The sequence below is a fragment of the Lupinus angustifolius genome, chromosome LG02, assembly GCF_001865875.1.
Source record: "Lupinus angustifolius cultivar Tanjil chromosome LG02, LupAngTanjil_v1.0, whole genome shotgun sequence".
Lineage (NCBI taxonomy): Eukaryota > Viridiplantae > Streptophyta > Magnoliopsida > Fabales > Fabaceae > Lupinus > Lupinus angustifolius.
The window spans coordinates 2,132,023-2,158,499 of record NC_032010.1 but is presented as its reverse complement, the minus strand read 5'-3'; the positions used below and the strand labels follow the sequence as shown (position 1 = coordinate 2,158,499).

The window sequence follows — 26,477 nt, the reverse complement described above, 5'->3', positions numbered from 1 at the left end:
ATAAAATTACAAGACTAAAACTCAACTAGAGTTTCGTCTAATTCTTTACCGAAAATTCCCAGAAATTCATTTTCGAATATATAATTAATAAAAATATTAATAAAATCTTATAATTCCGAATGAGAGAAAATGAAGATAGGTTTTTACCTCTTCTTTGAAAATGCTAAAGTGATAGAGTGAAGTGGGGAGTGTGAGGGTTTAAGGGGAGAGGGAAATCTGATTTCCCTCGTAGGCAATCATGAAAATCTCATAGGGTGGCTCTCCTAGGGTGGCTAATGGTGAGATTGAGTGATGTGAGGTTTACTTTATGGAAGTCAACTTTCGCATCCCAATGCGAAATGACCCCTCATGGATACGTGCGATAAACATGCTCGAGTATTATCGGCTAATAGCCGATCGGATATTATAAATCGCCCGATCGTAATATCCGATTAGAATTTCGGATTTCGGCATTCCGAGTCAAAAATATTTAGAAAATAGGTATGGGTGTATTCAGGGTCTATATTGACTCGAAATGAAATTACGAAGTCAACGGTGCGATCGGAATTTGATTCCGAGTTACGGAACTCAAAAACCACTTTTTGAGCCGTACCGGGTGGATTTCGGCCCCGACAGTGGTCCAGAATCGGCTGTCTCCGAAAATTACCAACATTTACCACAAAATTGGAAATAAAATTTCAAGACTAAAACTCAACTAGAGTTTCGTCTAATTCTTTACCGAAATTTCCCAGAAATTCATTTTCGAATATATAATTAATAAAAATATTAATAAAATCTTATAATTCGAAATCGTAAAATTCGCGGTGTTACAATGATCACACATAATTTATGATTCTAATTTTTTAAAAGTTCAAGTAACATAGGCAAAAGGTCATGCCATCAAGTTCATTTATTTCAAATAATAAAATTGAGCAAATGTCATAAAATATAGAAGTATAGAATACTTTATTTTCAAAATCCACTTTTCATTATCTCATTGGATTCCTTGAGGCATATTAAACTAATAAAGCTATGAAACTTTCACCAATAATCTTTACGTGAGCACAAACCATCTTTAAAGTGATGGAAATAATTTATCAAGCAACAATTATTAAGAAGAACTTGATAGCATTATGGCAATCCTCACGAATCCTAAGATTTTTTGTGATCCTTAGGTCCCATAAGGATACCAAATTTAATTGTTTAGATAGTAATGTTGCAAAATAATTGAAAAGTAAGAGGGTTTCAATTATAAATCATTTGAAAACAAGCGTTAAAATTAAGCCAAATGTCTAGCTATGTAGCTTTGAAAACTGCAGCATTTTGGGATGAAAAACGTTGTCCAAATACCAACATCAATTTGTGTTGTTTTTTTCTCCAAACAACATTAAAATTTGTGAAATAGCATTTCTCTAAAAAATAAAAATAAAAATAGCTGAAAATAATGAAGTCGACTATAGTATGTGACAATTATTTAGAAAATAATATTATTTAGCATGGTTTTAAATTATTACCTGACACCAGATGAAATCATGTTAGATCAATGTGCATCTTTTTTCCATATATTAATATATATATGCATGTTCTACCAAACCTGATCTATATTCAAGGTCCACGACCCATGCATAAAGCTCACGACCCATGTTTTTGACGATGTGTGCATGGACAATGTGATGAAATTAAACAACATATTAAAGTATCAATTTGTTTTATGCTTAGTATATTAATATATATGCTTATAATAGAGTTACTTGTCATCAATTTATTTTATGCTTAGTATATTTTTATTTTTTTATTTAACTTTACTTTGATTTATAAGATGCAAACTTTTGGGTACAAAAGATGCAATTATATCTAGGTATATAATATATAAAAAAATACGATATTTTCTAGTTGTTGATATGTTATGTCTTTATTGTATGTAAATGTAAATAATTATTATGTATATCATACACAAGTGTACTTTCAAATAAGGCAAATTTTTATTTTTCTATCATATGCAGAAAGAGATATCTTTATATGATATTTAGAATACTTCAGGATTCCCTAGAAGTATAACAAACATGTGAGTTTTGTCTTGTATATATGAAATGATATAAATTCATATCTTGTGCCAAAAAGTGTGAATTTAATCAGGAGTCGGGTAGAATCTATTTGGATATATGATTCCTTTGAAGTATTTATATGCCCAAGTAATATTAATTCGGTGATGTAGTATGAACAACCTAAGATTATTATCCATATTAAAATCTCTCACACTTTAAGTTATTTTTATATGAGGTTTATTCTTGATTCCTACCTTTTAACTTACCTTGGGTTGTGTTAACATTAGGAAAAAAAAAGGTTCATTATACTAGACCTAGAGTGAGAAGATAAATTTATTGAGTGTAGAACAAGATTATCCATCACTTCTTTCTTAGAGATATCAGACTCATTATACGACTTTAAGATTTATGTTCACCAACCAAGACATTTTTTGTATGTTTGCTGAAGAAAATAGAGATAACTAATGTTGTTAAGAAGCTTAGGCATCATGAAAGAAAAACTATATTACTAGTTATTCAGAATTTGCAACTATATTTGTTTTTGTCTTAAATGACTTTTGAAATTATTTTTGCATGTGGTGAAATTTGACATGTTTAGTTACCATAAGTGTTTTAAATATTTGCTGATAAAAGATATTTGTACCTGAAAAAATAACTCATGTAAAGTTTCTTATTAATTTTGACAAACGTTAAAGTACCACCAATAAAGATGAATGTCTAGTTGATGCTTTGAGAGCTTGAGGATGAATTAAGAATATTATATCTAGAAATGTTTTTGAAATAAATAACAACTTCATATTTTAAGGACAAAATTTTATTTAAGAATTTGAGAAATTTAACATGCCAAAAAATTACAATATTGTTTTAGTTTATTTTTTAACCTCATATTATAGTTTTATTTTATGATAAAATAAGTACAAGGAAAAAGAGAGGAGTTGAAAACAAGTAAAAATGTCAAAACTATCCATCAGTGATAGGTAACACTATAACACTAAAACTCAATAAAATTGTAATGAGAATTAATCTCTTCACAAATTTATTTTGAAACATTTAGTCATATTTCTTCTAACACGTTGAACCGCGAAAATCTTACTATTTCAATTTCCTTTGAATTATAAACAGACAACAAAAAATGTCATACATAATTGTTATATCGCACCCTACACGATTATAATTCAGATTGTCATTCAACTTTATTTATATTTCACAATGATGAAGGCATATTTATTTGTGAAAGTTAACAAATATATTAGAGTTAAGAATTAGTGATCAAAAGAAGAAAAAATAAGATAATATGAATAACATATTTCATGATAAATGTTATCCTAACAAAATTATTCAAATTGAAATTAAAATGAAGACAATATTAGAAAAATAAATTATTTAGGAGATATTACTCATTCAAAAATTTATGAAAAATATTAATACTCATAAAATATTTCTAATTCAAATTCACATATAGGTACTCATGAAATTATGAATAATTTAATAAATATTATTTTGGGCTCATAGTTTATTTTAAATCTTATGTTTCATATAAAAACTCACTTTTTAGAAGATATAGATTCAGTTGGTTGTGTGATACTCGATAAAAATAATTCAATTAAAATAATAAAAAATATCATAAGCTATTGGATAATCTTTCAAAGGATATAGTATTCATCTAAAAAAATCTTAAAATAATTCTACAAAAATAAATATAACCTTTCCACTCACATAAGGAAGCAGAAAATTGTGGGTGTTACATATACCTTATACTTGATAAAATATAAGATAAGTCTCAAATAAATAATAACACATTCAATTTATATATTTGACATTAATTGGCTCGAATCCTCAGCCTATGATTAAGAATTTGTACATAACACACCTGTTGTAGAGCATGCGGCCCCCGAGTTTGTACAAATGTCTTACGAAGTTTCTAGGAATACGTTCATCCTCATGCAATTGATAATTCATTTGTCTATGCTCAACCCAAACAAAAAATCATAAGATCTCCTCAATAATCCACATAATCGGGTTATAGAACTTTTCAACAGTCAATACAATTAGGTAATTGACCCTCTTAATAATTGAAACAATTAGACTATAGACCCCCTCAACTATCAATTTAATTGTATTTTACCTCCCCTAGCTTCAATAATTTTTTAGATGAATATTATATCCCTTGAAAGATTTTTTCTGATCCTTAGGTCCAATAAAGGTATGAAATTTAATCTTGGGTGCTTTAGCACCATTGCTTAAAAAAACAAAATTATGACTCTAATGTTGTAAAGAAATTCTTTATCATGACACCATGTGTTTTTTATTCTCATATGTTTTTTCAAAACTTCAAAATTGATTTTAGAGTTATCTCTCCATGATTGTGGTTATGAAATAATATTTTATATCTCTTGCCCAATAGTGTAAACTTTAAAGCACTTTGAAATAATTATGAAATCATTTGCGGCTAATTTATATATTTGGTTACTATTTTTCCACCAGAAAGTTAAATATTATATGAAAGTTAAATATTTTTCCTGCTAAGAAGACTACTTCAGAGCTTCAGGATGAATTGAGAATATTTTATCTATAACTTTTTTAAATAAATAGCAACTTTAAATTTGGAGGAAAAAATTTTATTTAAGTAGAGGAGAAATTTAACATCCCAAAAAATTACAATATTGTTTTAATTAATTTTTTATGCTCATATTATAATTTTATTTTATGATAAAATAAGTATAAGGAAAAAGAGAGGAACCAAAAAAGAGAGGAGTCGAGGACAAGGAAAAAAGTAAAGACTGTCCATCAATAATATGTAACACTGTAACACTATAATTCAATAAATTGGTAATGAAAATTAATATCTTTAAACTTGTAGTTGTATTTCTTCTAACATGTTGAACCAATAAAATCTTATTATTTCAATTGCCTTTTTGAATTATAAAGAGGCAACAAAAATTATCATACATAATTATAATATTGAACCCTAGAATTGAAAACTAGAATTGATATTAATAAAACTAAAGTATAACACCAAACACAAATTTTCTAAAAAGCAAAGAAACAAAGTGAAAATGCTCAAACTTGCGGTTAAAAGATACTCATAAATCCAAGTCTGAATTATTATTTTCACTCTGATCATTTAAGTCTATAGGAAACAAGCACAAGCATAAAATTAAGAGTGGATATGTGGATATAATATGGGGAAATGTTGCACCACTAAATTTGAGAGATAGTTAGAACATAGAACACTTTATGAAGATGACTAATTCACTACTCACTATCCCATGATATTCCATTCACCACAGATGGATAAAAAAAGGGCGGCTTAGTGCACGAAATTCCTATTTAGTGGGATCTTGGAATGGTAGATGTACACAATCTTACTCCGCCGGCGAAGATATTGTTTCCATGATTTGAACTCGTGACCTCATAGTGATTAAGCAAAAAAACTTTTGCGCCAAGCTCACCACTATTGCATATAAATAATATTTTTTTTTATTTTTCAGATAAAAAATAATATGTAATATGGAAGTGTGAATGGAAAATAGAATATGAAAGTGAATAATATATATCGGTCATAATCATGATTTCCTCCTCCTCCATCTTCTAGTAGAACAAGAGAGAAGAGAAGAAATGAAGATGGAGGCGGAACCTCCTGAACGAATGAAATACCATACTCACCTCCAATGCTACAACCACCAAAACCAATGTGACTGCGTCATTCACCACACTAATACTTTGCACCTGATTCTTCGTCACCTAACACAATATGGCACACATCGAAGCATAAAGCTGAAACAAAAACGGCTCGAAGAACAAAAGCACCAAGCCACAAATGACACAGTGAATGACAAAACGACCGTATAATGCGAGAGAGGTGAAAGATTAGAGAAATGATGATGAAGGTTTCATGAGAAATGAGCTTCGCGCTTTGATTTCAATGAGAAAACCCTAGGAAAAGTGTAGATCCAATAGAAGAAGAAATTAAAGGTTAATAAATAGTAAATGAAGCTATTGATTTCGGAGATGGTTGCGAATATGAAAAAAATAAGATTTGAGTGAAGATTAAAGCTGGATTTGAGTGATTGAAGAATTTGGGGCTATTTGAGAAAAGTAAAAAATGGAAGGAGAAGGAGAGAGAACTCCAGGTTAATACATCTTTTGGTGCCTTATTTTTGCCACTACCCGATTAGAGTAACAAGTGGATGGGTTTCAGCATTAATTTAGACATAGGCCATCTAGTGTGGCTAATTAACTATGGTTAACAAGATCTTTTCCTGTAGTGTTGTTACCTTATTATTTGTTACTTACAAATTATTGTAAAATTATTAAAAACAAAAAAAACAAATTTAACTATTAATTTCTAGAATGAATAATGTGTCGATATTTTAACTTTCAAAGAGTTATATTTATTGAGATGAATCTTATAACACTAAATTGATGACTCTCTTATGAAGTCTTTAGAAAACCTTATAATATAATCATGTCGGTCACAATTAGTTATATCAAACGGTTTTCTTTAAATTGTACTAATCATATTGGTTGATTTTCATTTAAAAATATATATTTTTTATAAAAGTAACTTAAAATTTACCAAAAATCTTGGTACGGAGGATTAAACACACGATCACTGCATTTGTTTATATTTCTAAAACATAGTTTACCACCAAGCCACATATTTATTTTTAACAAATGTTGTAAATTAAAGTATTCATCCTATTTTATTAGTTTTTGAACAATAATTTTAGTATAATATGTATATATATTCAACTTTATCAGTATGTAGTTTAATTAGTGAATCATCAGTTAAATCATTGTACCACCATATGGTTCCATCATATTTGATAGATTATTAAAATTTTAGGTAAATGCAAAATTAAATTTATAATTTTTATGTGAAACTACTAATATTTAGAAGTGATGTTAAATTTACAAGGGATACTCTACCACAACAACTTCACTATACTCCACCAATTTAAATTATATTGGTAATATTGTAGTTTTTTTTTGGTAGATGAGTAGTCCAATAAGCATTTAAATTTAAGAAAATGAAGTATATATAATGTGTGATTTATTTTCCAACATGTCATTTTCATAGTAGTATGATGGACTAGGTGAAGGGTTACCTTTGATTCCTGATTAAATAATATCATTTGACCCACATTAATTAGAGAAAGTTTGACACTGACTCTGATATCATGTTAAGGTTCTATCTCAAAATCAGTTGGCAATGAGATGAGTAACTCAATAGATATTTAAATATGTTTAGAAGAATGAGACCAACTATGTGAGACTTACTCCCCATTAAAATTATTAAAATTTTAGGTACATGTGAAATTAAATCCATAATACTTAGAGGAAATTACACTAACACCCCTGAGTTTTAGTGAAATTACACAAACCATCCATCACTTTTCTACACCTACACAAACCTCCCCTATTTTTTAATTTTCATTACATTGACCACCCCTGCATAAGAAAGAAGTGTAATCTTTTAAACAAAAAATGTGATAAATGCAATTAAGTTAAACAAAACATGATATATTGTGTAGATAAGTCTAAATAATATACAAATCAACGTATCTTTATTATTTTTTGTTACAAAATGCATCAACAATTCTAAAGAAATATTGTTTAAATCGCTCTTATAATATAGTGTAACGAACCAAAAATAATAAAGAAATATTGACTCATATATTATTTGGACGTGTCTCCACAATATATCATGTTTTGTTTAGCTTAATTGCATTTATCACATTTTTTGTTTAAAAGATTACACTTATTGTTACACTTATTTCTTATGCAAGGGTGGTCATGAAAGTTTAAAAATATGGGAGATTTGTGTAGGTGTAGAAAAGTGAGGGGTGGTTTGTGTAATTTCACTAAAACTCAGGGGTATCAATGTAATTTACTCTAATACTTATCATAAACTTCCAGTATTCAGAAGTGATCTTGAATTAGTAAGGGGAAAAAAGTATCTCTAATATAATAAGATAAGTTATATTTTTCAGCCAATAAAATCATGTAATCATTTTTTATAAAAATATTTATTAAACTAAAAAACAGTATATATCATACTTTATTGTTCGGATAATCTATAATTAACTTCACTATCCTCCACTAATTTAAATTATACTCGAAATATTGTAGTTTTTGGAATATGCTAATCATGTTGTGACTGCAATTAAAACCATACTAGTTATATTTTCTCCAGATTTTTCAAACAGCATAACCAAAACCAACTTAAAGCATCCAGACGTCCCACTCAAAAGTTGGATTAATGTACGAACAATATGTTGGTTTATTGTTGTAAAGCCCTATTGGATCCTTAAGGTTAAGAGTTTGATTGCTATAAGCAATATTTGTTGGGAGAGACATCCAAGAACCTAAAAATAAATTAGTTCATCACCCAAAAAGATGAGGGAATACCCTTAATAATACTAAAAAAAAGTTAGATTAATGTAATATAGTTGCAATTTATTTTATAAAGTATTATAAAATTTAGATATAGAAAGTCAATATAACATGCATAAACTTAATGAAACATAATGATTCCATCAATAATCAATAATAGTGTAAGACTTCAATTAGATTCCACAGGGTAAGGATTCAGTTAGATCACAGAATGATCAAAAGATCATAAATTTAATTCTTATGAGTAATATGTATCGGAATAGATAGTCAAACGCATCTAAAAGGAGAGTTTAGGAGTCGTGAATTCCAATTAGTCTCTCTTTCTCTCCTCTCTTATTCATCTTCATTCCAAATTCCAACACTTTTCTTTCCTTTCACCAAAATTTCAATCACTCCCTGAAATATAAATAAATGGCTTCTATGCAACGAAACTTCGATTCAATTAATTCAGAAACGTTTCATGAATCCAACCGTCGCAAAATCAGACACCTTAATTCCCCCACTCAATTCCATGGAGATCCCAAACAGAGCAGCGAACCTACTCCTCCAAGCTCGCTCAACATCTCCGCCACCTTATTCGCCGGAATCCACATCCGGCGGCCGCCAAAACAATTTCCGGCAATGAAGTTCGCTTTAATGCCGATCGAATTCTGGCTGCGACGGCGAAGGGACGAACTCGGTGGAGCCGGGCGATTCTAGAGAATCGACTCAACCGGTTGAAGTTGCACAAGAAAGTGAAGAAAGCGGGGAATAGTTTGGTGAAGAGGAAACGAGAGAGTCGGAGAAGGTTATCGGTAATTCAGATGAAAGTGCGAGTACTCAACCTGTTAATTCCCGGTTGCCGGAAAGTTTCGTTTTCGAATCTTGTAGATGAAGCCATTGATTATATATCAGCGTTGAAAATGCAGGTGCGGTCCATGAAGGTGCTCGCCGAACTACTTACCGGAGGTGTGCCGCCGTAAAGTTGACGGTGAAAATATTGGGTTTGGGATATTTTTTTGGTACTAGGTATGAACTAATCATTTTTTTGCTTTGTAACTGTTCTCCATTATGACTCCAAATAATTGAATCATCGATCATATTGGGCTTGAGCTATAATATCGCACTAGGTGTTAATCATTTGTTGTATTATTTTTATCTCCGAAAAAATAAAAATTTAAATTAGTTTATCTAAATCATCATAAAAAATTTCCATATGATTCGGTTGATTAAGAACTAAAATAAGTTTTTGCTCTTTTATTTTTAAGGTATTATATTTTTTAATTTTTCTTACTAGTCTTTACTCTTTTATTTATTATGTTATGTTGTATCATGGATAGCATCTTGCAATATTGGGACAATAGTGATATTCGAACCATAATCACATCATAGTTGAATAAATTTTAACCCATTTCATTTCACCCTGAATCAACTTGTTTTTCGTCTCCTTTTATATTATTTTCATATTATTCTTTGTGTTCTTACATAATCAATTTGTTTACTATATTTCCAATCACTATATTTCTTTGATTTTGCAATAAAAATGGTTTATTGAGCAAGTTCACTCTTTTGAAGAGATGTTAAAACATAATCAAATGAAAGATTAATTAGCTATTAAAGATTGTACACTCAATACCAAACCATAGGCTCCGTCAACAAGCTACTACAATATTAATATGATAGTAAAAATAAAGCTATATTTATAATTTACACTATTCTGATTGAACCAGTCAAGCATTGTATGCGCAACTTGTACATCTTTATAGGAGTTAGTTCCTAATTTCTATAAATAGGGATATCTAGTTTACACAAATGTCATTTATGGAATAAAACAAACAATCATCTAAAGGTATCTGCGGATCTTAGGAGGACATATCAAACTTCTACAATAGTAATCTTGCTGATTCCTGACACATTTTGCCTCTGGCTAAGGTTCCTTATTTTAATTTGATTGCTGAGTTTTCTGTTTCAACTTGTTTTTAGAATCATGTGTTGCTTATTGTGAATGATGAATCACTTCAATGCCCATGTATCCAAAAAGTGTACATTACTAGAACAAGATGAGTTCTGCTTTATGTTTGACATGTTTTATAAATACTAGTGTGTACAGGCACTTCGTGCTTGCCGGCGAATACTGTGTGATACTACATATTCAATTTTTATATATTTCATTCTTTTTATTTTTTTTGAATTAGAATGTATTTGTTGTGTTCGGTGTACTTTATATTATATTTTTTTGTGTTTATGATAATGTTTAATTTAAGGTGAGATATGTGGTTAATTAATGTATTGGTGGTGGTTGCTTAGGATTATATAGTTTTTTTGTAAAAATATGAAGGGCAAAATAGGAAATGAAAATTACACCGTGAGGAAAGTTATTTCAAGTTTTGGCTTTATATATAGTATAGATAACATGATAAAGTGAGACATTTTGGTTCTATTAATACAATAGACATGATATTATGTTGTGTACCAAACTAACTTAGTCTCTCTTTATTTTATCCATCCTGTTTATATTTCTTGAAAACACTTCTGAAATTTTGTTAATTATTGCATATGATATTGTAATAAAATCTTATATTTTTTCTGCATGGCTGTTTGTTACATAGTTACTCAGAAAGTGTGTTACACAATAAGTTTGAGTGAATAGAGGAAGATGGCAGACCTAGAAAACATGCTTCTTGAAGCAGCTGGGAGAACCAATTCTCCAGTGAGAAAGAGGAACAAGCCTGGAAATTCAAGAGTTAAGCGCGATGGTGCAGGAAGTGATTCGAGAGTGGAAGATTCTGATGAGGGTGGTGCAAGCAAAAAGCCATCAAGAAGTGCATCCCATGTTCCATTGAAGAAGAGGTTGGATTTAAGCAGAAGAGGTAGTAGCACTAGTAAAAATGAGCATGGAGGAGGTGAGTTAGTAGAAGATGGGGTTCCAGTTTGTGAAGGTGGCAGTGGAAGCAGTGAAGAATCTGATGTTGGAAGTGATCTTTATAAGAATGAAGATGACAAACAAAGGCTTGCAAAAATGACTGAACTTGAAAGAGAAATGATTTTGTCTGATAGAGCAGCTAAGAAAGGTGAAAAGGAATTCAAAGAGAAACTGAAAATGAAGAGGGACAACAACAACAATAATGTAAATCAATCACATCATCCTTCTTCGTCATCCAAGGTTCGCTCATCTGTGAGACATGCCGAGAAAACAGCAGCTAAGGGAGATGTCCTAAGCGAATTGCGCGCCAAAAGGATGAAACAGCAAGTCCTAGACACTCGTGGTAAATCGGTAGGAAGTGTTTCGAAACCAAACTCAACAAACAAGGGAGTGAAGCCAAAACCTACTAGTCCAAGTAGTTCTAGTCAGAGTGAAAGTGGTGTGAGGTCAGATAGTGAAAGAGAATCATCTGATGATGGTGGCTTGGCTGACAGTGATGATGATAAGAACATGGTCGAATCAAACATTCCAACATTTGAGGATATAAAGGAAATCACCATTAGGAGGTCAAAGCTTGTGAAATGGTTGAATGAGCCATTTTTTGAGGACTTAATTGTTGGTTGCTTTGTAAGAATTGGAATTGGAAGGTCAGAAAGTGAACCTGTATATAGGCTTTGCATGGTTCAGAATGTTGATGCAGGTGACCCGAATAGACCTTACAAGGTAGAAAATAGAGTCACTCATAAGTATCTGACTTGCATATGGGGTAGTGAAAACTCAGCTAAAAAGTTTCAAGTGGCTGTGATCTCAGATTCTGCACCTTTAGAGAAAGAGTTCAGACAATTGCTTAGGGAAGTTGAGAGAAGTTGCAGCCAAATGCCTAGTAAGTTGAATGTATTGGAAAAGAGAGAGGCTATTAGAAGAACCAACACATACATTTACTCAGCTGCCACTGTGAAGCAAATGCTAGAGGAGAAAAAATCTGCTTCATCTAGGCCACTCAACATTGCGGTAGAGAAGGATCGTTTGAAGAACCAATTGGAAATAGCAAAAAGCAAGAATGATGGAGCTGAGATGGATAGGATCTTAGCGAAGCTTCAGAATTTGGAAGTGTTACGCAAAGCACGGGAGAATGATGCCAAGGCTATTAGGCTGACTGAGATGAACAGAAAGAACAAGGTTGAGAACTTCAAAAACTTGTCTGAGCATAAGAACATTAATGTAAATTTGAAAGCAGGAGAGGAAGGAAGTGATCCATTTTCAAGGAGGTGGACAAGGTCTAGGAATTACTACACTTCTGAACCGGGGAAAGAGAACAAAGATGGTGAGAAAAATGAAGCTAAAGGAGAGAAAGATAAAACTGTTGGTGAAGTTAGTATGGGAGAAGAAAAACAAGTCACAACAAAGGTTAGCATTGAAGCCACAGAAGTGGCATTGCAAGATACTGCTAATGAAAGGAAGTTAATTGATACTCTTGCTCCTGCGGATCAAATAACAGAATCACATATGCTGCATGATTTTGACTTGCCAATTTCATTGGATGCACTTAAGAATTTTGGTGGACCACAAGGACTTAAAAATGGGTTTTTGGCAAGGAAACAAAAAATAGAAGCAACAGTTGGGTGCCAAGTCCATGAGAATGATGGGAGTAGGCATGCTCTTACATTAACTATTAGTGATTATAAGAGAAGAAGAGGGCTGCTATAGAGTTTAGAATTTCTGTCTGACCCTTGTGTAGTCTAGAAATACTTTTGATGCTACAAAATGCTCTTGGAATAGGAATTTCTTTTTTTTCCTGTACCCTTTTATGTTCATCAGCTATATGAGCCAAGCAATATTTTCAGATGAATAAAGTAGACATGGAATAAGAGGTGATTAATTTTACTTATTTCCTTGACATATATGGTTCGGACTTCGGATACTTTCCTTTAGTTACACTTCACACTTTTCCTCTTCTATACTTGTTTTATGTTCTTGTGGCTGAGAATATCCATTATTTCTTTGAAAACACAATAAGCTTCTATGTAAGACATGTTACAGTTGATGTTCTATGCAAGCATACTTGCATGCTATATGAGAACAACATGATCTGTATATGATTATAGTGAGGAGGGCAAAGCAAAGTGGTAAACAAAGAAGGATGAGGTAAAATATAAAGGTGAGCCTGCAAATCAACTTGTAAAAAAATTGCTCTACAGAAGTATATTTGATAATGAAAATAAAAACAATTTGGACATATTTGCAAATTTACAGAAATATGTGTGAGAATTCCCCAACCACAAAAAAAAAGTATTGTCTACCATCATATTCACAGACTCAGAAATGTGGAACATTTGTTTTTCCAATGTAATTTTTACTGTATCCTAACAAAAGTACATCATACCCTAAACTTTTGACTGTACAGAAAGAGCTTCATCAGACTAGAATCTGCGACTTCGCAGCATTGCGGGAGCATTTTGTCCTGCCACTCTTCTTGTTAAGTATACAAACACATGTCTCAAGAATCTCATAATCCTCATCCCAGCATAACATGGATGCCATTTCAGGATTCTTCAAAAGCATCTTAGATGCAAGGAAGCCAGCTAATGTCCATGTTTGATAAAACCGCGCTTGTTTTCCGATAAATCTTCCCGTTCGGGTGTCATAGTATTCTGGCCAGGAGTCCCTTGGCAGCCTTTGCTCAGCCAAAGTAACTGCTTTCTGGGCCAGTTCAGTTCTCCCCATTTTCATGCATGCCAGTGTGAACTGCAGATGGTACATGAGGAAATAAATCAGATACCGAAATCAAAACATTGTTATAAAGATGAACCTCTCATAATTAACAAACATCTTTTCTGACAATATTATGAACCAATTTACACCATCACATCTCCAGGGTGTGTTATCATGGAGGTTGAATGATATCATAATACTCATGACATCAATTAGCAATTCGGTAGCGGAGACACTAAGACAGGAGAATCGATAGGAATGTTCGATCATGACACTTTCTAAACTATCAAATCATTATACTCATAAGAATTATTTCACAGGCTTCAAAGATGGACACAAAATACTCTGAACTCTAGAAAAAACAATATTTCTATGGATTTTGCTAAGGAAAGGTTAGCAGAACTTTATTTCCGTAAGGAAAAATATACCTGCCATAGAAGGGCTGGCCAAGACCCACCATTGTGATATGACCAAGCGCTGCACAAGTTAAGCAATTCTGAGTTTCATACCAAAAACACTAAATTCTTGGAATTACTTTATTATCAAAACATAAAGTATATGCAAACAACAGAAAAGGAAAATTATGGAAAGAATCGTTACGTATTCTTTGGATCACTGCCCGTAATTATGCGCCATTCTTCATGCTCCAAGGCAGGATAACATATCTTCATAGGCATGTTTCCCACAAGATCATCCCATTTTATTTCTATCACATTCAAAATAGCCTCATTCTGTCTTGGTGTACCCAAAGAAGAAACAACAGACCAAAGATTTCCAAGCATGAAAAACCTGAAATCCATGTGACCTGGCTGCAGATTGCCAATAAAATATCCACCATCCTCTGGAATCCAATCCATTAGCCACATCGGAATTTGTTCCGGATAGATGTTGAACTTGTTAGTTGCTTCCAAGGAGTACTCCTCTGTTTTATACCTGTATATCTCATTCATCTTTTTCATATCCAACCAATAGTATTCTCTAATGTGGAATGACAGTGCACTGAGTCTGGTTATAACTTCTCCGAAAAGAGTCTTGGATTTTTCATCTACAATAAGCAACTCGCGGGAGCAGCGAAGAGCTGAGTAAAATAAAGCCTGCAAAAGTAAAACTTATGCATATAATTGAAGCAATAGAGGCATAGTTCAGAAACATCACGAATACATTATACGTAATTGAAAGATATGTACAGGAAAAGTATCTAAAACATATTGAAGTATCTGATACAAGCAGTATCGACTTGAATCTATATAATTTCAAGAACAAGAATGCAAACATAGTTTAGTTACACTGACTTGAATCTCAAGGGGATGACCGTGTATGCCCATCCTCCTGTCTATCATGCAAGATCCATCGGTTACTAATAGAGAAGGAAACATATCGAAGCCATCGGTTAAACACAAGTTAAGGATCATTTTTAAGCCTGTTTGAACGTCGACCCTTTCTTGCAAGCTGTAGTCTCCAGTGATCTTCCCATAAGCCCTCAGCAGAATGATCCACCACAATCCTATCAAGGTAACAAACATAAAAACAATTTAAAATCAGCAAGATATTATTCTTTTACATGTATTACAGAAAACTGCTAAATAGGAAATACTAACCTGAATCTACAGGCGCAACACGACCAATAGCCGATTCCCCGAAATCAGGATCTAAAACTTCTTTGTCTTCATCATCAATTTTTACAGTTTCAACTTTGAAACTAGCTGGCATTAGTCCCTGCCCTGGGCTATGGCAGTCCACTGTTTTCTCCCAACTCTGTTGCAATGCAATTGAATAGGGGAAGGACATAAAATTCTAACATTAATAAGGATAAAAGTTACATATTATCCCCCATAGTATCACATTATAACAAAACAAGTGAAAATATAATAGTATGTGGGTTCTATATCAATCATGGCATGATCATATGGTCACATTTATTTATGGTTTAACAATAGACAATTGATTTGGTGACATAAATCAATGAAATTTAGTAAGTAACGAACTTTGTCACAATTGAATTATGAGTCATTTGAATATCAAATTTGGAACATCTTATTTGATACTATATACATATCAATGTTTATTTCAGTAAAACATGGATAAAACACAGAAATAGTACTTTGATGTTGAAGATACATTTTCCTTGAATTATCATGTGATACCAAAAGAGTATATTACCTGCAGTTGCAAGGTGCGAAGGAGAAAGTTCTTGACAATCGCATGCTCGCCCTTGAGCAAGAAAGCAAGAGCCGAAGGGACGAAATCTCGAATAAAGACCTGGTCATAATTCAAGGCTTGTTGTTGTTGCTGATCACTGGAATCAATTGCTGCCACTGTCCCCACAGGGCTGTCACAATAAGTCACAAGTGCCTCCTGCAACAACTTCCATGCCTCTTTCTCCACCTCTGTCTCTTCATCTTCATCTTTGTTCTTGGACTCATGAGAATTCTCTATCTTCGCATCTTCCTCGCGACATTGTAACCGCGACTTTTCTTCTTCTTCTTCTTCTTCTTCTTCCTCCTCTCTTCCTTCAGCAGTATTCTCATCTTTATCATCTCTTTCCAATGCTATTGGCTTCACATTCATGCCACCTTTAACATAAACCCTCTCAACATTGTTATCATTCACATGCGTCTCACTGAAGCTTGAGAATTCGCGTGCCTTGAAGGACACTCCACCAATAATGGCAGATGCATCATTATCACCTTTTGTTCCCCTTCTTAAGGTTGTTACCCTTGAAGATGGTAACCCAAAAACATTGTAGTTACCATTGTTCAATAGGCCAAAAGGGTAGTGGTGAATGCATCTATTGTGAAAGTGATCAAGATTGAAAGTAAAAGGGTTATTAGACATAGTTAGAGAATGGTGATATCTTGCAAGAAATGATGAATTCTTGTAACCAATGAAGATCCTAGAACATGGTTTCATGGTGCAATTGCTAATAAGGCTTATAGTAATCATAACAAAGCATGTGAAAAATACAAAATGGTAATGGTAATAATGGTTCTATATCAAAGTAATGGTAATGGTTATATATATCAAAGTAATGGTAATGGTTTTATTAGAGATTGAAGAAATGGAAAATAGTAATGTGGGTAGAAGAATAGAATATGAAATGTGGTCATATATTATGTGAGGAAGAGAAAAAGTTGCATTAGGAAACAAGATTATAATAATTTCTCACCACACAATCCCTCTAGTCACAACTTTTTCCCTCTTTTGGCAAACAATTTATTGTAGATTTATATCTATTACTTGCCAACAAAATTTAAGCTTTTATACCCATTATATAATATTATTTTTGTCATCAATAACAAATAATCCCTTCGGATTCTTGATAACTTGTTTTTTTTAACTATATGTGTTTTTTATTGGTGCAACTAGTGACATAAAATAATTTCTATGATATTGTAAATATTCTTTTTCTTAATTGTACTCCTCTGATACATGATCAAATGGTTACAAAATGGTGTCCCATTTCTATTCCTGTTTAATTTTTCTTTTTCTGGCCTTTTGCCCCTCTAATCAAAAGCTGAGAAAAAATAATAATAAAGGCTAAAACCAAATTTTACTACATTAATATTTGATTATGAAAAATGATGATATATTGACATAGGAAAAAAAAATGAATTGATTATGTAAATTCACTATTTATATTTAATTATTATTGACTTTTTAACATAAAATAATATACAAAATGAGTGAGAGATAATCTTTACCCCGACAATACATAAATATTATAGTATATTAATATATGTTTGTAAAGATTTTGGTACATATGATAAAGTTACATGTGTAGGTTTAGAAGTAACATATTTTCTTTATCTTGTAAGTATCTAGAAAGTGTTGTTGATATATTCCTATCTATCTATCTATATCCATTTGGTGTGGAAGTGAAGAATGGCTAATAGTTTTGTGGCTCTACCCATCACTTCTTCTCATTTCCTCATTCCCACTTTCTCTTCTTCAAACATTTCTACCACTTCCCATTCAGTAATCCTACTCTTTTTTCTTTCTTTTTATTTCATATATCTTAATATATTATATGTTATCATGCTGCGTTAATGTTTTATTCTTCTATAATTCTATGTACCATTTGTTCATTGGAGTGGAACACATGATTGTATTATGTTACATTCTCACCATTTTTCTGTTACTACTGTTTGCAATATAAACACAAAGAATGTTTCTTGATCCAGGGACCTTTTCTGCCAAAAAAATATGATCTTTTCTTGAACCTTTTAGACCCAAAATATAGAGGACTTAAGAGTTAATTTGTCATAGTAATAAATAGGGAAAGCAAAAAAAAAGGGCATATTTGAATAACAAGTCCAAATGGAAGAGGGGTGTAACAAATAAAAGGCATATTATAAGAACAATTAGCCAAACATTAGTAACTCTGTAATAATTTTGTGTACCTGTCTGTTACATAGATGTTGTTTTACGATGGAGCATTATGGTATCATTCGATTCATGTAGCTGACTTCAACTAGTGGGAAAAAAGGCTCGGTTGTTGTTGTTGTTGTATGCTCCATATAGATGTGCTTTATGCATTTTCCATTGACCTATCTGCAAATGGCCTTTGATTATATCTTTGCTAATATATAATCAGATTAAAGCTTTTGCAGTTCCAAGGAGGAAAGCAATATCTTTGATTTTATCAAGTTACTTTCTCCCAGAAGTTGGTTTAGCTTTGGCTCAACCATCTCCTGTGTTCCGCGAATATGTTGACACATTTGATGGTTATTCATTCAATTACCCTGGGAACTGGATTCAAGTTCGAGGTGCCGGGGCTGACATATTCTTCAGGGACCCTTATGTTCTTGATGAAAATATATCTGTTGAAGTTTCTTCACCTTCATCTTCCCAGTACAAGAGTGTTGAAGACTTGGGTCCGCCCCAAGCGGCTGGAAAGAAAGTGCTTAAGCAGTATCTGACTGAGTTTATGTCAACCAGACTCGGTGTTAAGCGAGAATCAAATATCCTTTCCACATCTTCAAGAGTTGCTGATGATGGCAAATTATACTATCAAGTTGAGGTTGGTTAACAATTACATTCAATACATTAGTTGCCCAAGTCCTGGAAACAGCCTCTCCGCTTGCAGGGGTAAGGCTGTGTACATTTGCTCTCCCCATACCGCACTAAGTAGGAGCCTCGTGCATTGGGTCGACTTTTTTTTACATCAGTTGCCCAAGTCATTCTTTATTTGCAACTGAGTCTTTATTTAATGAATTGCAACTGAGTCTAACATGTATTGCATTGCCAGATGGAACTGGTTGTTGGTCATGTTAGCATGATGAATAATATTTCCCTTTGTTTTGGCCATTGTTAGATTAACATAGATGAAGGCATCGTGTAATTCATGTAGCCGAAAGCGGATCCTACCTAGTGGAAAGAGTTAGTTGTTTTTGTTCTAGTTATTGTTGGATTAGCATGATTAATACTATGAAACTGACATATAGAAAGAACTGCCAACAAAATCTCTACGGAGTCGGGATCCCGGACTATACCCAGAAAACAAAATCATTATTGAAAGATCATCATAGAGCAGTTCATATACCTTCCCTATCTTTTTTTAGCTCCTTTTGTTCAAGAACAGTTGTAACTTGTAACTTCTCTGACTCCTTATAGCAAAATTATATCAGTTGGTTAATTGAATTTATTGTCTTTGTTGCTAGGTAAACATAAAATCATATGCTAATAACAATGAGCTTGCTGTTATGCCACAAGATCGGGTGGTACGTATGGAATGGGATCGGCGATACCTATCTGTTCTAGGGGTTGAAAACAACCAATTATATGAGTTGAGATTGCAGGTACCAGAAAATGTGTTTTCCCAGGAGGAAAATGATCTTCGAAAAGTTATGGATTCATTTCGAGTGAACAAGATTGTTGTTTAGAATGTTGAATATATGAAGGTGTTCTATGGTCTTGTAATTTAACCTTAGTTCTTTGTTTGTTCTTTACTCTGATGACCTTTTTGTGTCTACCATATGTTTTTGGCTTAATTGCATATTGTCCATTTTATTGAAGTTTTATTCTGGCCCTCATTTTAATGCCTTATTGGAGTAATACTGTGTACATCTACACTTTTCATATCCCATTAGGTGGAAGCCTCATGTGTCGGCACTTGATTACATTTTTCTCATTTTAATCGTAAATTGTTGTCGTCATTTCCATATTTATGCAAGTTTGCTTCTTTTGCGAAATCGTGGCAAGTCTCATCATGGAAATCAATAAAAATTGTCAATCATCAAATATCATGCCAGGAACTGGAATAGAGAATTATATCAAACAAATTTATAGGAGTAATATTATTTAAATTGAAAATATAAAAAAAGCAACTCAAAGTTTAGTAAAATAAGATATGATATATGCCAATGTAGTTTAATTTACATTAACCCAACTTGATAGAGATGGGATGATATTATTATTTCACTTTTCATAAGATCTATCTATTATCTTCAATGTTCCTAATATAGAATTTGTGTTCACTAATCATACTTCATATAATGTTTTTTCTCCACTTGGAACAACTGAGTTTGCACTACAAATTCAATTTTCTGATAGATACTCAAAAGATAGTGTTTCATAACTGAAGTTAACCTCTATCCAAAGTTGATTGTTAGATGAGATAAAACAGTAAATACGACCCCTTCCATCTAAAAAGCATTAAGCATGTCAATTCCTTGTGACTCATAAAACTGTGACATATGAATAACAGGGATACTATTTTCCTCCTTTACTCAAGTGCTTTTATCTCCAATGTACCAAATATTGACAATGCTTTCCTTAATCATTGTTCATCTGATCTTTCAGCTAATTGGAACAACTCAAAGTTTTCACTATAAATTCCATCTTATACTCAAATGACTGTTTCATAACTGAAGTTGATTGTTCTGTAATTATAGTAGTAGAGATGACCCTCTATCTGTACATCATTAAACATGACAGTTCATTCTCACAAACGCAAATAACAACAACAAAATCTTAATCTTAGCTACATGGAACATGGCATGATGTTTTGTCATAAATACTTCTCACAAATGTCAATGTAAAGGAAAAAAATAGATTCAAAATACAAGTCCCATGATTTTGTCTCATAAAACCAAGACATTTCGAATATCGGGGATACAATTCACTACTAAAATTTTAAACCAGGAAAAACACTACCAAGTCAATTTACAAATGAAACCAGCCATGTACAAGCAACAAAATTTCATGTCTACAACATGACAAGTTTCAGATGGCGTAACAGTAAATACAAAACTATGACCTGACTTCAAATTCACCAGCTTTAGTAAGAGCTCGAAAACCTTTATAAAAACGGTAGGGTACAGTCTTCAGATCCAACTTATCTATTCGTAGACCAGAGAGGGCAACACCCATAATCTTAAAACCAACTTGAAATGTGGGGAAGACATGAAGGCGCTCCAATCCAGTTTCAAGCACCAATGTTCCAGACATTGAAGGGGACTTATCTTTTGGTATCCGGCCAATGGACCAAGTGCATGTCTGATAAAACAAGGTACAAACAAAGCTTCAAATCATATTGCAAAAGTAGAGCAAAGAAGTTTGTATCTGACTGTTTTACTTCCTGCTTAAAAAGGAACAGAAATATTGATGTTTATTTGGTACCTTGTTAGAAAGGATGTTCACTGTTCCATGATTTGAAGTCAGATCAGCTGATAAGATACAAGAAGGAAGCTGAAACTGAACAGTAACTGCATCAATTGTCTTTCCAGGATCGTTTTTTATGCCAACCAATACGCTAAGACGGCATGTCCCACCATCTGAGGTCAGTTGAGGCTTTACATATATTGGGGTGTTCTTCAAGTTTCTAACTCTGAAAGTAAGTGAAATACAAGACTTTTTTAGAGAAGGAGAAAACTGGGAATACCGTGGAATGAAATTCAGCATTTACAATTAACATCTTTATGGAAACTGACTGCTTAAATGCTTGTTCCAATTCCTGTTTTGGACATCAAATTAAATCTGGACACCTTACCTGTAACTCATAAGCTTAAATTGTCCATCAGGAGGCACAAATGAAAGAATTTGATTGGATTCCCAAGGCCGAAATCTTACACAGGGGTGAAACCTCACACTATCTAGGATTGAAGGGTTTGCAAATGAAAGAGTCAAATCAGGAAGACCTGTGATATGAGAGTTCACTTGAACTTCACCGTAGATCTCGCATTTCACCAGAAATCCATCCCTGAATCAACACAACTTTTTATCAATGAGTATTAACATGAAAGAAATTACGCATAGGATACAAACAACTAAGGATGAGACCCAAGATGATCTCTGATACAGTTCAGCCATATAAAGTTCCGCAATTTCAAAATTTCAAGACTGAGTCATATCATGTCCAACCATTAAGCTTCCACAATAGATGTCACAAGCATAAGAGAGAAAATAGAAGAAAAAAATAAATTAATAAAATAATCTGAAAATCACAGTTTATAAAACTCTTTTCCTTGTTAGAAATGCAGTCACTATTAACACCAATAACAATGAAGCTTTAGTCCCTGTAGATGGGGTCGGCTACATCCTACAGGAATCGAACACGCCATAATGCGCTACCATAAACCATGTCAATTGACAAAGCATTGATCTCTAAATCTTTCCTAATCACTTTACTTAAGATTATTGGAAACTCAGTAGGTTTACATACAAGACTTTAAGCTTCACAGAGATACAGCTCTAATTGCTTAGTTTCAGAATATTATGCTCGCAAGTTAAAGAGTGCTAAAGGGCACTTTAATCCATCACTAGAAGACACAGTTGGTGCCAATCCAGATTAGGCAGGAAAAAGAAGTGTACACCACTAGGTTATTAAGTAATCTATCAGACAAACGAGTTTTTAACCTTAATGAATTATGGTAATCCTTTTTCTTAAAAAGGCAAATAAATCCAACACAATTTATTAAATTTTTTTTGTGCATATAACCTTAGGATTATAAGTTTGAACTCTTTCACTTTCTAAGTTTCAAAAAAATAACTAATCAATAAGACCATGATTAAAAAGAAGAAGAAAATTAATCAAATAAGTTCCCCTTAAAATTATCATTTCTAATAAGTGAAAGAGAAGTACAAGCACATTTGGACATATGGACCTGTTTATTGTTGCATCCATTTCTTCAGCAAGATCTACATAAATTTCATTGTTGGCATACTTTGGGTCTGCTGTTCTCCAGGGAACACACGATGCAGTAGCACCTGGAAGGGTGTCGCTCACATTAGAACTGCTGCCAGTCACAACACTCAAGACTTTGCTAACAATATTTGGTGGAGCTATCATCTCTTGCAGGATATTAGGTTCTGTCGTAAGCGGGAACCCATTGTCTATCATCTCATCTAGCAACTACAATAAAAGTACAAACAAATTATTTTTGCATCTAGACAACAAATTAATGAGGTGGGGGGACCTAACAACATTTTGGCAATAGTTGCAGAATGAACATTATAAGATCAACATGTGAATAGTAGAAGAAAAGCATAATATTATTTCATCTCATTACAAAGTCTACCACTTTCTTGAAGTTATGATTGCAGGGACAGTGAGTATTTCAAATAAGTACCTCGTATACAATGACAAAGTTATCTTTTATCAAATCTTCATTCAACCCACCAAGATAATCATTGAGGACATCGGCTACCCTACAAAGGAACTGCAAATAGATAGTTAAAAAGCAAACATAGTACACTAGCATTCATATACCATATCATTAACATTTAAATAACTTGTAATATACCTCAATGGCCATCAATGGTGGCATTTCAACTTGAGTGCAGGCCAAAAAAGTGATTCCATCACGAACAACTTGGAAAAGATAATGTGTAGGTGAAGCAATCACTGGTTGTTGCTATACACAAACAACAGTACATAAAAACTTCAATAAAATAATGTAAGTGTTTTTTACTTAATTACACTTGACACTCTCGTGTTTCAAAAGATACACTCACCTCCCTTAAGATTCAATTATCTTTATAGCTATGTCCCAACTACTGTTTTTTTGTATAACCAAGGATATTCCTTCACCATTTCGGTAAAAAACTAATATCTTTTGAGGTGTGCAGTTGTCCCTCCCAACACCAACAAGTGTCGTTCTCAAGAATCGAACATTTAACATTTTGGTCTACCTGGGAATCCAATGGGGCCTTATACAGCTAGACCTACGATTGTGATTACACTAAGCTTAGTTTTTACATCTATCAGGAGGGAGTCTCGTACACTACGCCGTTATTCTTTAAAATAAGATATCATTCTAGAAGAAACCAAGAGAAAACACAACTAACAAAAAAATGAAATTAAGAATTGAAGCTGAATATTAAAATTATTATGATTATATGTTACAGAATTGAAGATAATTACGTCGGAAATGAACAAACGAAAAGATAATACCTTGAAGGAATCGCCTTGAGAAATGGCTTGGTCCCAGAACCAGGCACATATGGATCGATCTACACGATGTCCAGTAAGCTGTTTCTCTAGTATTACCTCTCTAAACATTCATTGAAGTTCCAAATGAAAATTCAATATTCGAAATCGGGAATTGAAGGAAATAATATGAATTTGCATAATTTTGGAGATTGTGATCCTATATCTTACCCGGAATCGGAGACAAGAAATATGCACTGCAACATTTCTAAGATTATCAGATTCCGGCAGAGAAACGATGGTGGCGACGGTGGTTGTGGCGGCGGTGATTGTGGCGACGGCGGTTGTGGCAGGATCAAATAATAAAGATGCTAAGATGTAATGATCTTTTACTTTTCCAACTCATTGCAGCTTAGTTCATTATTTAATTGTAAATGTTATAAATTTGTGAGGGATTGGGTTCAAATATTATTATGTTATGTTTCATAGTTTTGATGATCATTCCATTTCATCAATTCCACACATTTTCTCTCTTTTTAAAAAATAATAGTTAGGGAGTTAGATTTTGAAATTAAGTTAATGGTAAGTTTAGGAGTTGGATTTCGGACGAGAATGGAGGAGAAAAAAAAAAACGGAAGTTGTGAAATACATTTGTGAAATGACTCTCAAATCTTTATTTTCTCCTTGTTCTCTTCTAAAATTTAACTCTCAAATAAACCCTAATTTTGTTGCTATATAGTTTATAATCATATAAAGCTTCAACCAATTTGGAAATTTGGGTTCTTATATTAAAATGTATATATTTTTAGTGTAAAGTTTTTTACACTATCGATATCTCATCAATTATTGATATATATTACTTTTGTTTGAGAGTCGATGATAGTTAACATATAAATTGTCGAGATTTATTGACTGCATAAAAAAAATACTTACACTATTAATATATACATATTAAACCATTTATATAATTTACTATTAAGATTGCATTTAAATAGAATTATTATTTATATGAATGCGTTTATTGAAGAAACTAAAAGTTTTTGCTTAGGACCGAGGAGTTATTAGCAAGTGAGGGAAATGATGCTATAATTACTTTTGTGATGGCTACTTGTGCAAATCTCTAATATTCTAGTTGATTTAACTTTTTCTCTAGGCTCATGAGTTTGTGCTAATGCCTTAACTTTTTCTTTAGTTGATCCCCTTCTATCTATCTATGTATCTATCTATATATATAAATAAATGCGTGTGTTCTATAAACTTAATGATCCCCTTCAACAACATAAATACAATACTCTACTACAAAATGTTGTGGTAAATGTTCAATACTCTGAAGGATAAATGATGAAGATAGATGATATTTACTAATATGTAGATTGTTATGAAAATGACTCATATTTTAATGTTAGAACGTTTTCTCCATAAAATAGAACGAAAGACACTTAAAACTTTATAAGACTAAGCCCAAATTGATCAAACTTAGTTAATAAATTTTTATTATTTTTTCTTTTCTATAACCTCTTTTAATTTTTAACTACTCATGTTTCCATAAATATTAGACATAAAATAGTTTTGAAATTTATTGAGAATTTTTTTAAACCTAATCAAACAAATCAAGATGAATGTAATATTTACATACTGATAGTGTAAATAATTTATATATAGTCAATACATTATCCCATGTTTATTTTGTATTACTTTTATTTAAGATTCAATAACAATTAAAAATAAATAATAAACAATATATTGTTGGTGTAAAAACTCTACATACCGTGAGAAAACTTGAATTGTTGGGAAGATGTTGATTGATATGCATGTAGAAACTCCAAAGTGTGTGTTACCACACTAACCTTTAGGTTCGATTCGCCTCCACCAATTTAAGTATATTGGATGCAAATGGGATGAACAGCGAATCCCCTTCAGGATACTTTGGAAAACTTTGATGTGTTTTGCATCAACACACCAAGCGTATCTTTCGATAGTAGTTTACAAATCTATGTTTCTTACACTTCTCTCATGCATTAGAGAAATGGAGGATGATTTCTTAGATGAGAAACTAGCAAGTTACCCGTGC

The 26,477-nt window shown here is 32.5% G+C and overlaps 4 protein-coding genes, 1 long non-coding RNA gene and 1 pseudogene across 7 annotated transcripts; 4 read left to right on the top strand and 2 right to left on the bottom strand.

Annotated features, from left to right (window-relative positions):
* Positions 8,742–9,425, top strand: LOC109328649 (annotated as a pseudogene).
* LOC109332142 (protein RTF1 homolog) lies at positions 10,039–13,599 on the top strand. Of its 3 annotated transcripts, XM_019567000.1 has the most exons (3): positions 10,039–10,504; positions 10,811–13,078; positions 13,118–13,599. In XM_019567000.1, exon 2 carries the CDS (start codon positions 11,059–11,061, stop codon positions 13,030–13,032), a length of 1,974 nt encoding a protein of 657 aa, XP_019422545.1. In that variant the 5' UTR covers positions 10,039–10,504; positions 10,811–11,058; the 3' UTR covers positions 13,033–13,078; positions 13,118–13,599. The 3 variants fall into 3 exon arrangements, with proteins under 3 accessions (XP_019422545.1, XP_019422554.1, XP_019422536.1); XM_019567009.1 differs by having other exon boundaries at positions 10,039–10,334; positions 11,012–13,599; XM_019566991.1 differs by having other exon boundaries at positions 10,811–13,599.
* On the bottom strand, positions 13,506–17,053 carry LOC109332135 (alkaline/neutral invertase A, mitochondrial-like). The gene is made up of 6 exons (XM_019566978.1): positions 16,198–17,053; positions 15,636–15,792; positions 15,330–15,541; positions 14,638–15,131; positions 14,466–14,514; positions 13,506–14,070 (listed from the first exon to the last, which is right to left on the bottom strand). The coding sequence occupies exons 1-6, from the start codon at positions 16,978–16,980 to the stop codon at positions 13,741–13,743; spliced, it is 2,025 nt and encodes a 674-aa protein (XP_019422523.1). The 5' UTR covers positions 16,981–17,053; the 3' UTR covers positions 13,506–13,740.
* On the top strand, positions 17,883–20,082 carry LOC109332121 (psbP domain-containing protein 1, chloroplastic). The gene is made up of 3 exons (XM_019566958.1): positions 17,883–18,012; positions 18,632–19,057; positions 19,698–20,082. Exons 1-3 carry the CDS (start codon positions 17,920–17,922, stop codon positions 19,917–19,919), a joined length of 741 nt encoding a protein of 246 aa, XP_019422503.1. The 5' UTR covers positions 17,883–17,919; the 3' UTR covers positions 19,920–20,082.
* On the top strand, positions 19,070–19,678 carry LOC109332130. Its single transcript, XR_002105878.1, has 2 exons — positions 19,070–19,175; positions 19,409–19,678. It is a non-coding gene; the product is annotated as an uncharacterized LOC109332130 (long non-coding RNA).
* On the bottom strand, positions 21,047–24,846 carry LOC109332113 (AP-3 complex subunit mu). The gene is made up of 9 exons (XM_019566946.1): positions 24,735–24,846; positions 24,638–24,693; positions 24,431–24,530; positions 23,781–23,891; positions 23,607–23,696; positions 23,142–23,389; positions 22,028–22,237; positions 21,658–21,865; positions 21,047–21,534 (listed from the first exon to the last, which is right to left on the bottom strand). Exons 2-9 carry the CDS (start codon positions 24,670–24,672, stop codon positions 21,289–21,291), a joined length of 1,248 nt encoding a protein of 415 aa, XP_019422491.1. The 5' UTR covers positions 24,673–24,693; positions 24,735–24,846; the 3' UTR covers positions 21,047–21,288.

Excerpts from the sequence above, each read along its gene's own strand:
- LOC109332142 (XM_019567009.1), top strand. The coding sequence starts at position 11,059 with ATGGCAGACCTAGAAAACATGCTTCTTGAAGCAGCTGGGAGAACCAAT.
- LOC109332135 (XM_019566978.1), bottom strand. The coding sequence starts at position 16,980 with ATGATTACTATAAGCCTTATTAGCAATTGCACCATGAAACCATGTTCT. Across the intron at positions 15,542-15,635 it reads TGTTGCGCCTGTAGATTCAG|GATTGTGGTGGATCATTCTG; the intron begins GTTAGTATTTCC and ends TTACCTTGATAG. Across the intron at positions 15,132-15,329 it reads GTCATCCCCTTGAGATTCAA|GCTTTATTTTACTCAGCTCT; the intron begins GTCAGTGTAACT and ends TTACTTTTGCAG.
- LOC109332121 (XM_019566958.1), top strand. The coding sequence starts at position 17,920 with ATGGCTAATAGTTTTGTGGCTCTACCCATCACTTCTTCTCATTTCCTC. Across the intron at positions 18,013-18,631 it reads TTTCTACCACTTCCCATTCA|ATTAAAGCTTTTGCAGTTCC; the intron begins GTAATCCTACTC and ends ATATATAATCAG. Across the intron at positions 19,058-19,697 it reads AATTATACTATCAAGTTGAG|GTAAACATAAAATCATATGC; the intron begins GTTGGTTAACAA and ends CTTTGTTGCTAG.
- LOC109332113 (XM_019566946.1), bottom strand. The coding sequence starts at position 24,672 with ATGTTGCAGTGCATATTTCTTGTCTCCGATTCCGG. Across the intron at positions 23,390-23,606 it reads ACTTTGTCATTGTATACGAG|TTGCTAGATGAGATGATAGA; the intron begins GTACTTATTTGA and ends CTTTTATTGTAG. Across the intron at positions 22,238-23,141 it reads ATGGATGCAACAATAAACAG|GGATGGATTTCTGGTGAAAT; the intron begins GTCCATATGTCC and ends GTGTTGATTCAG.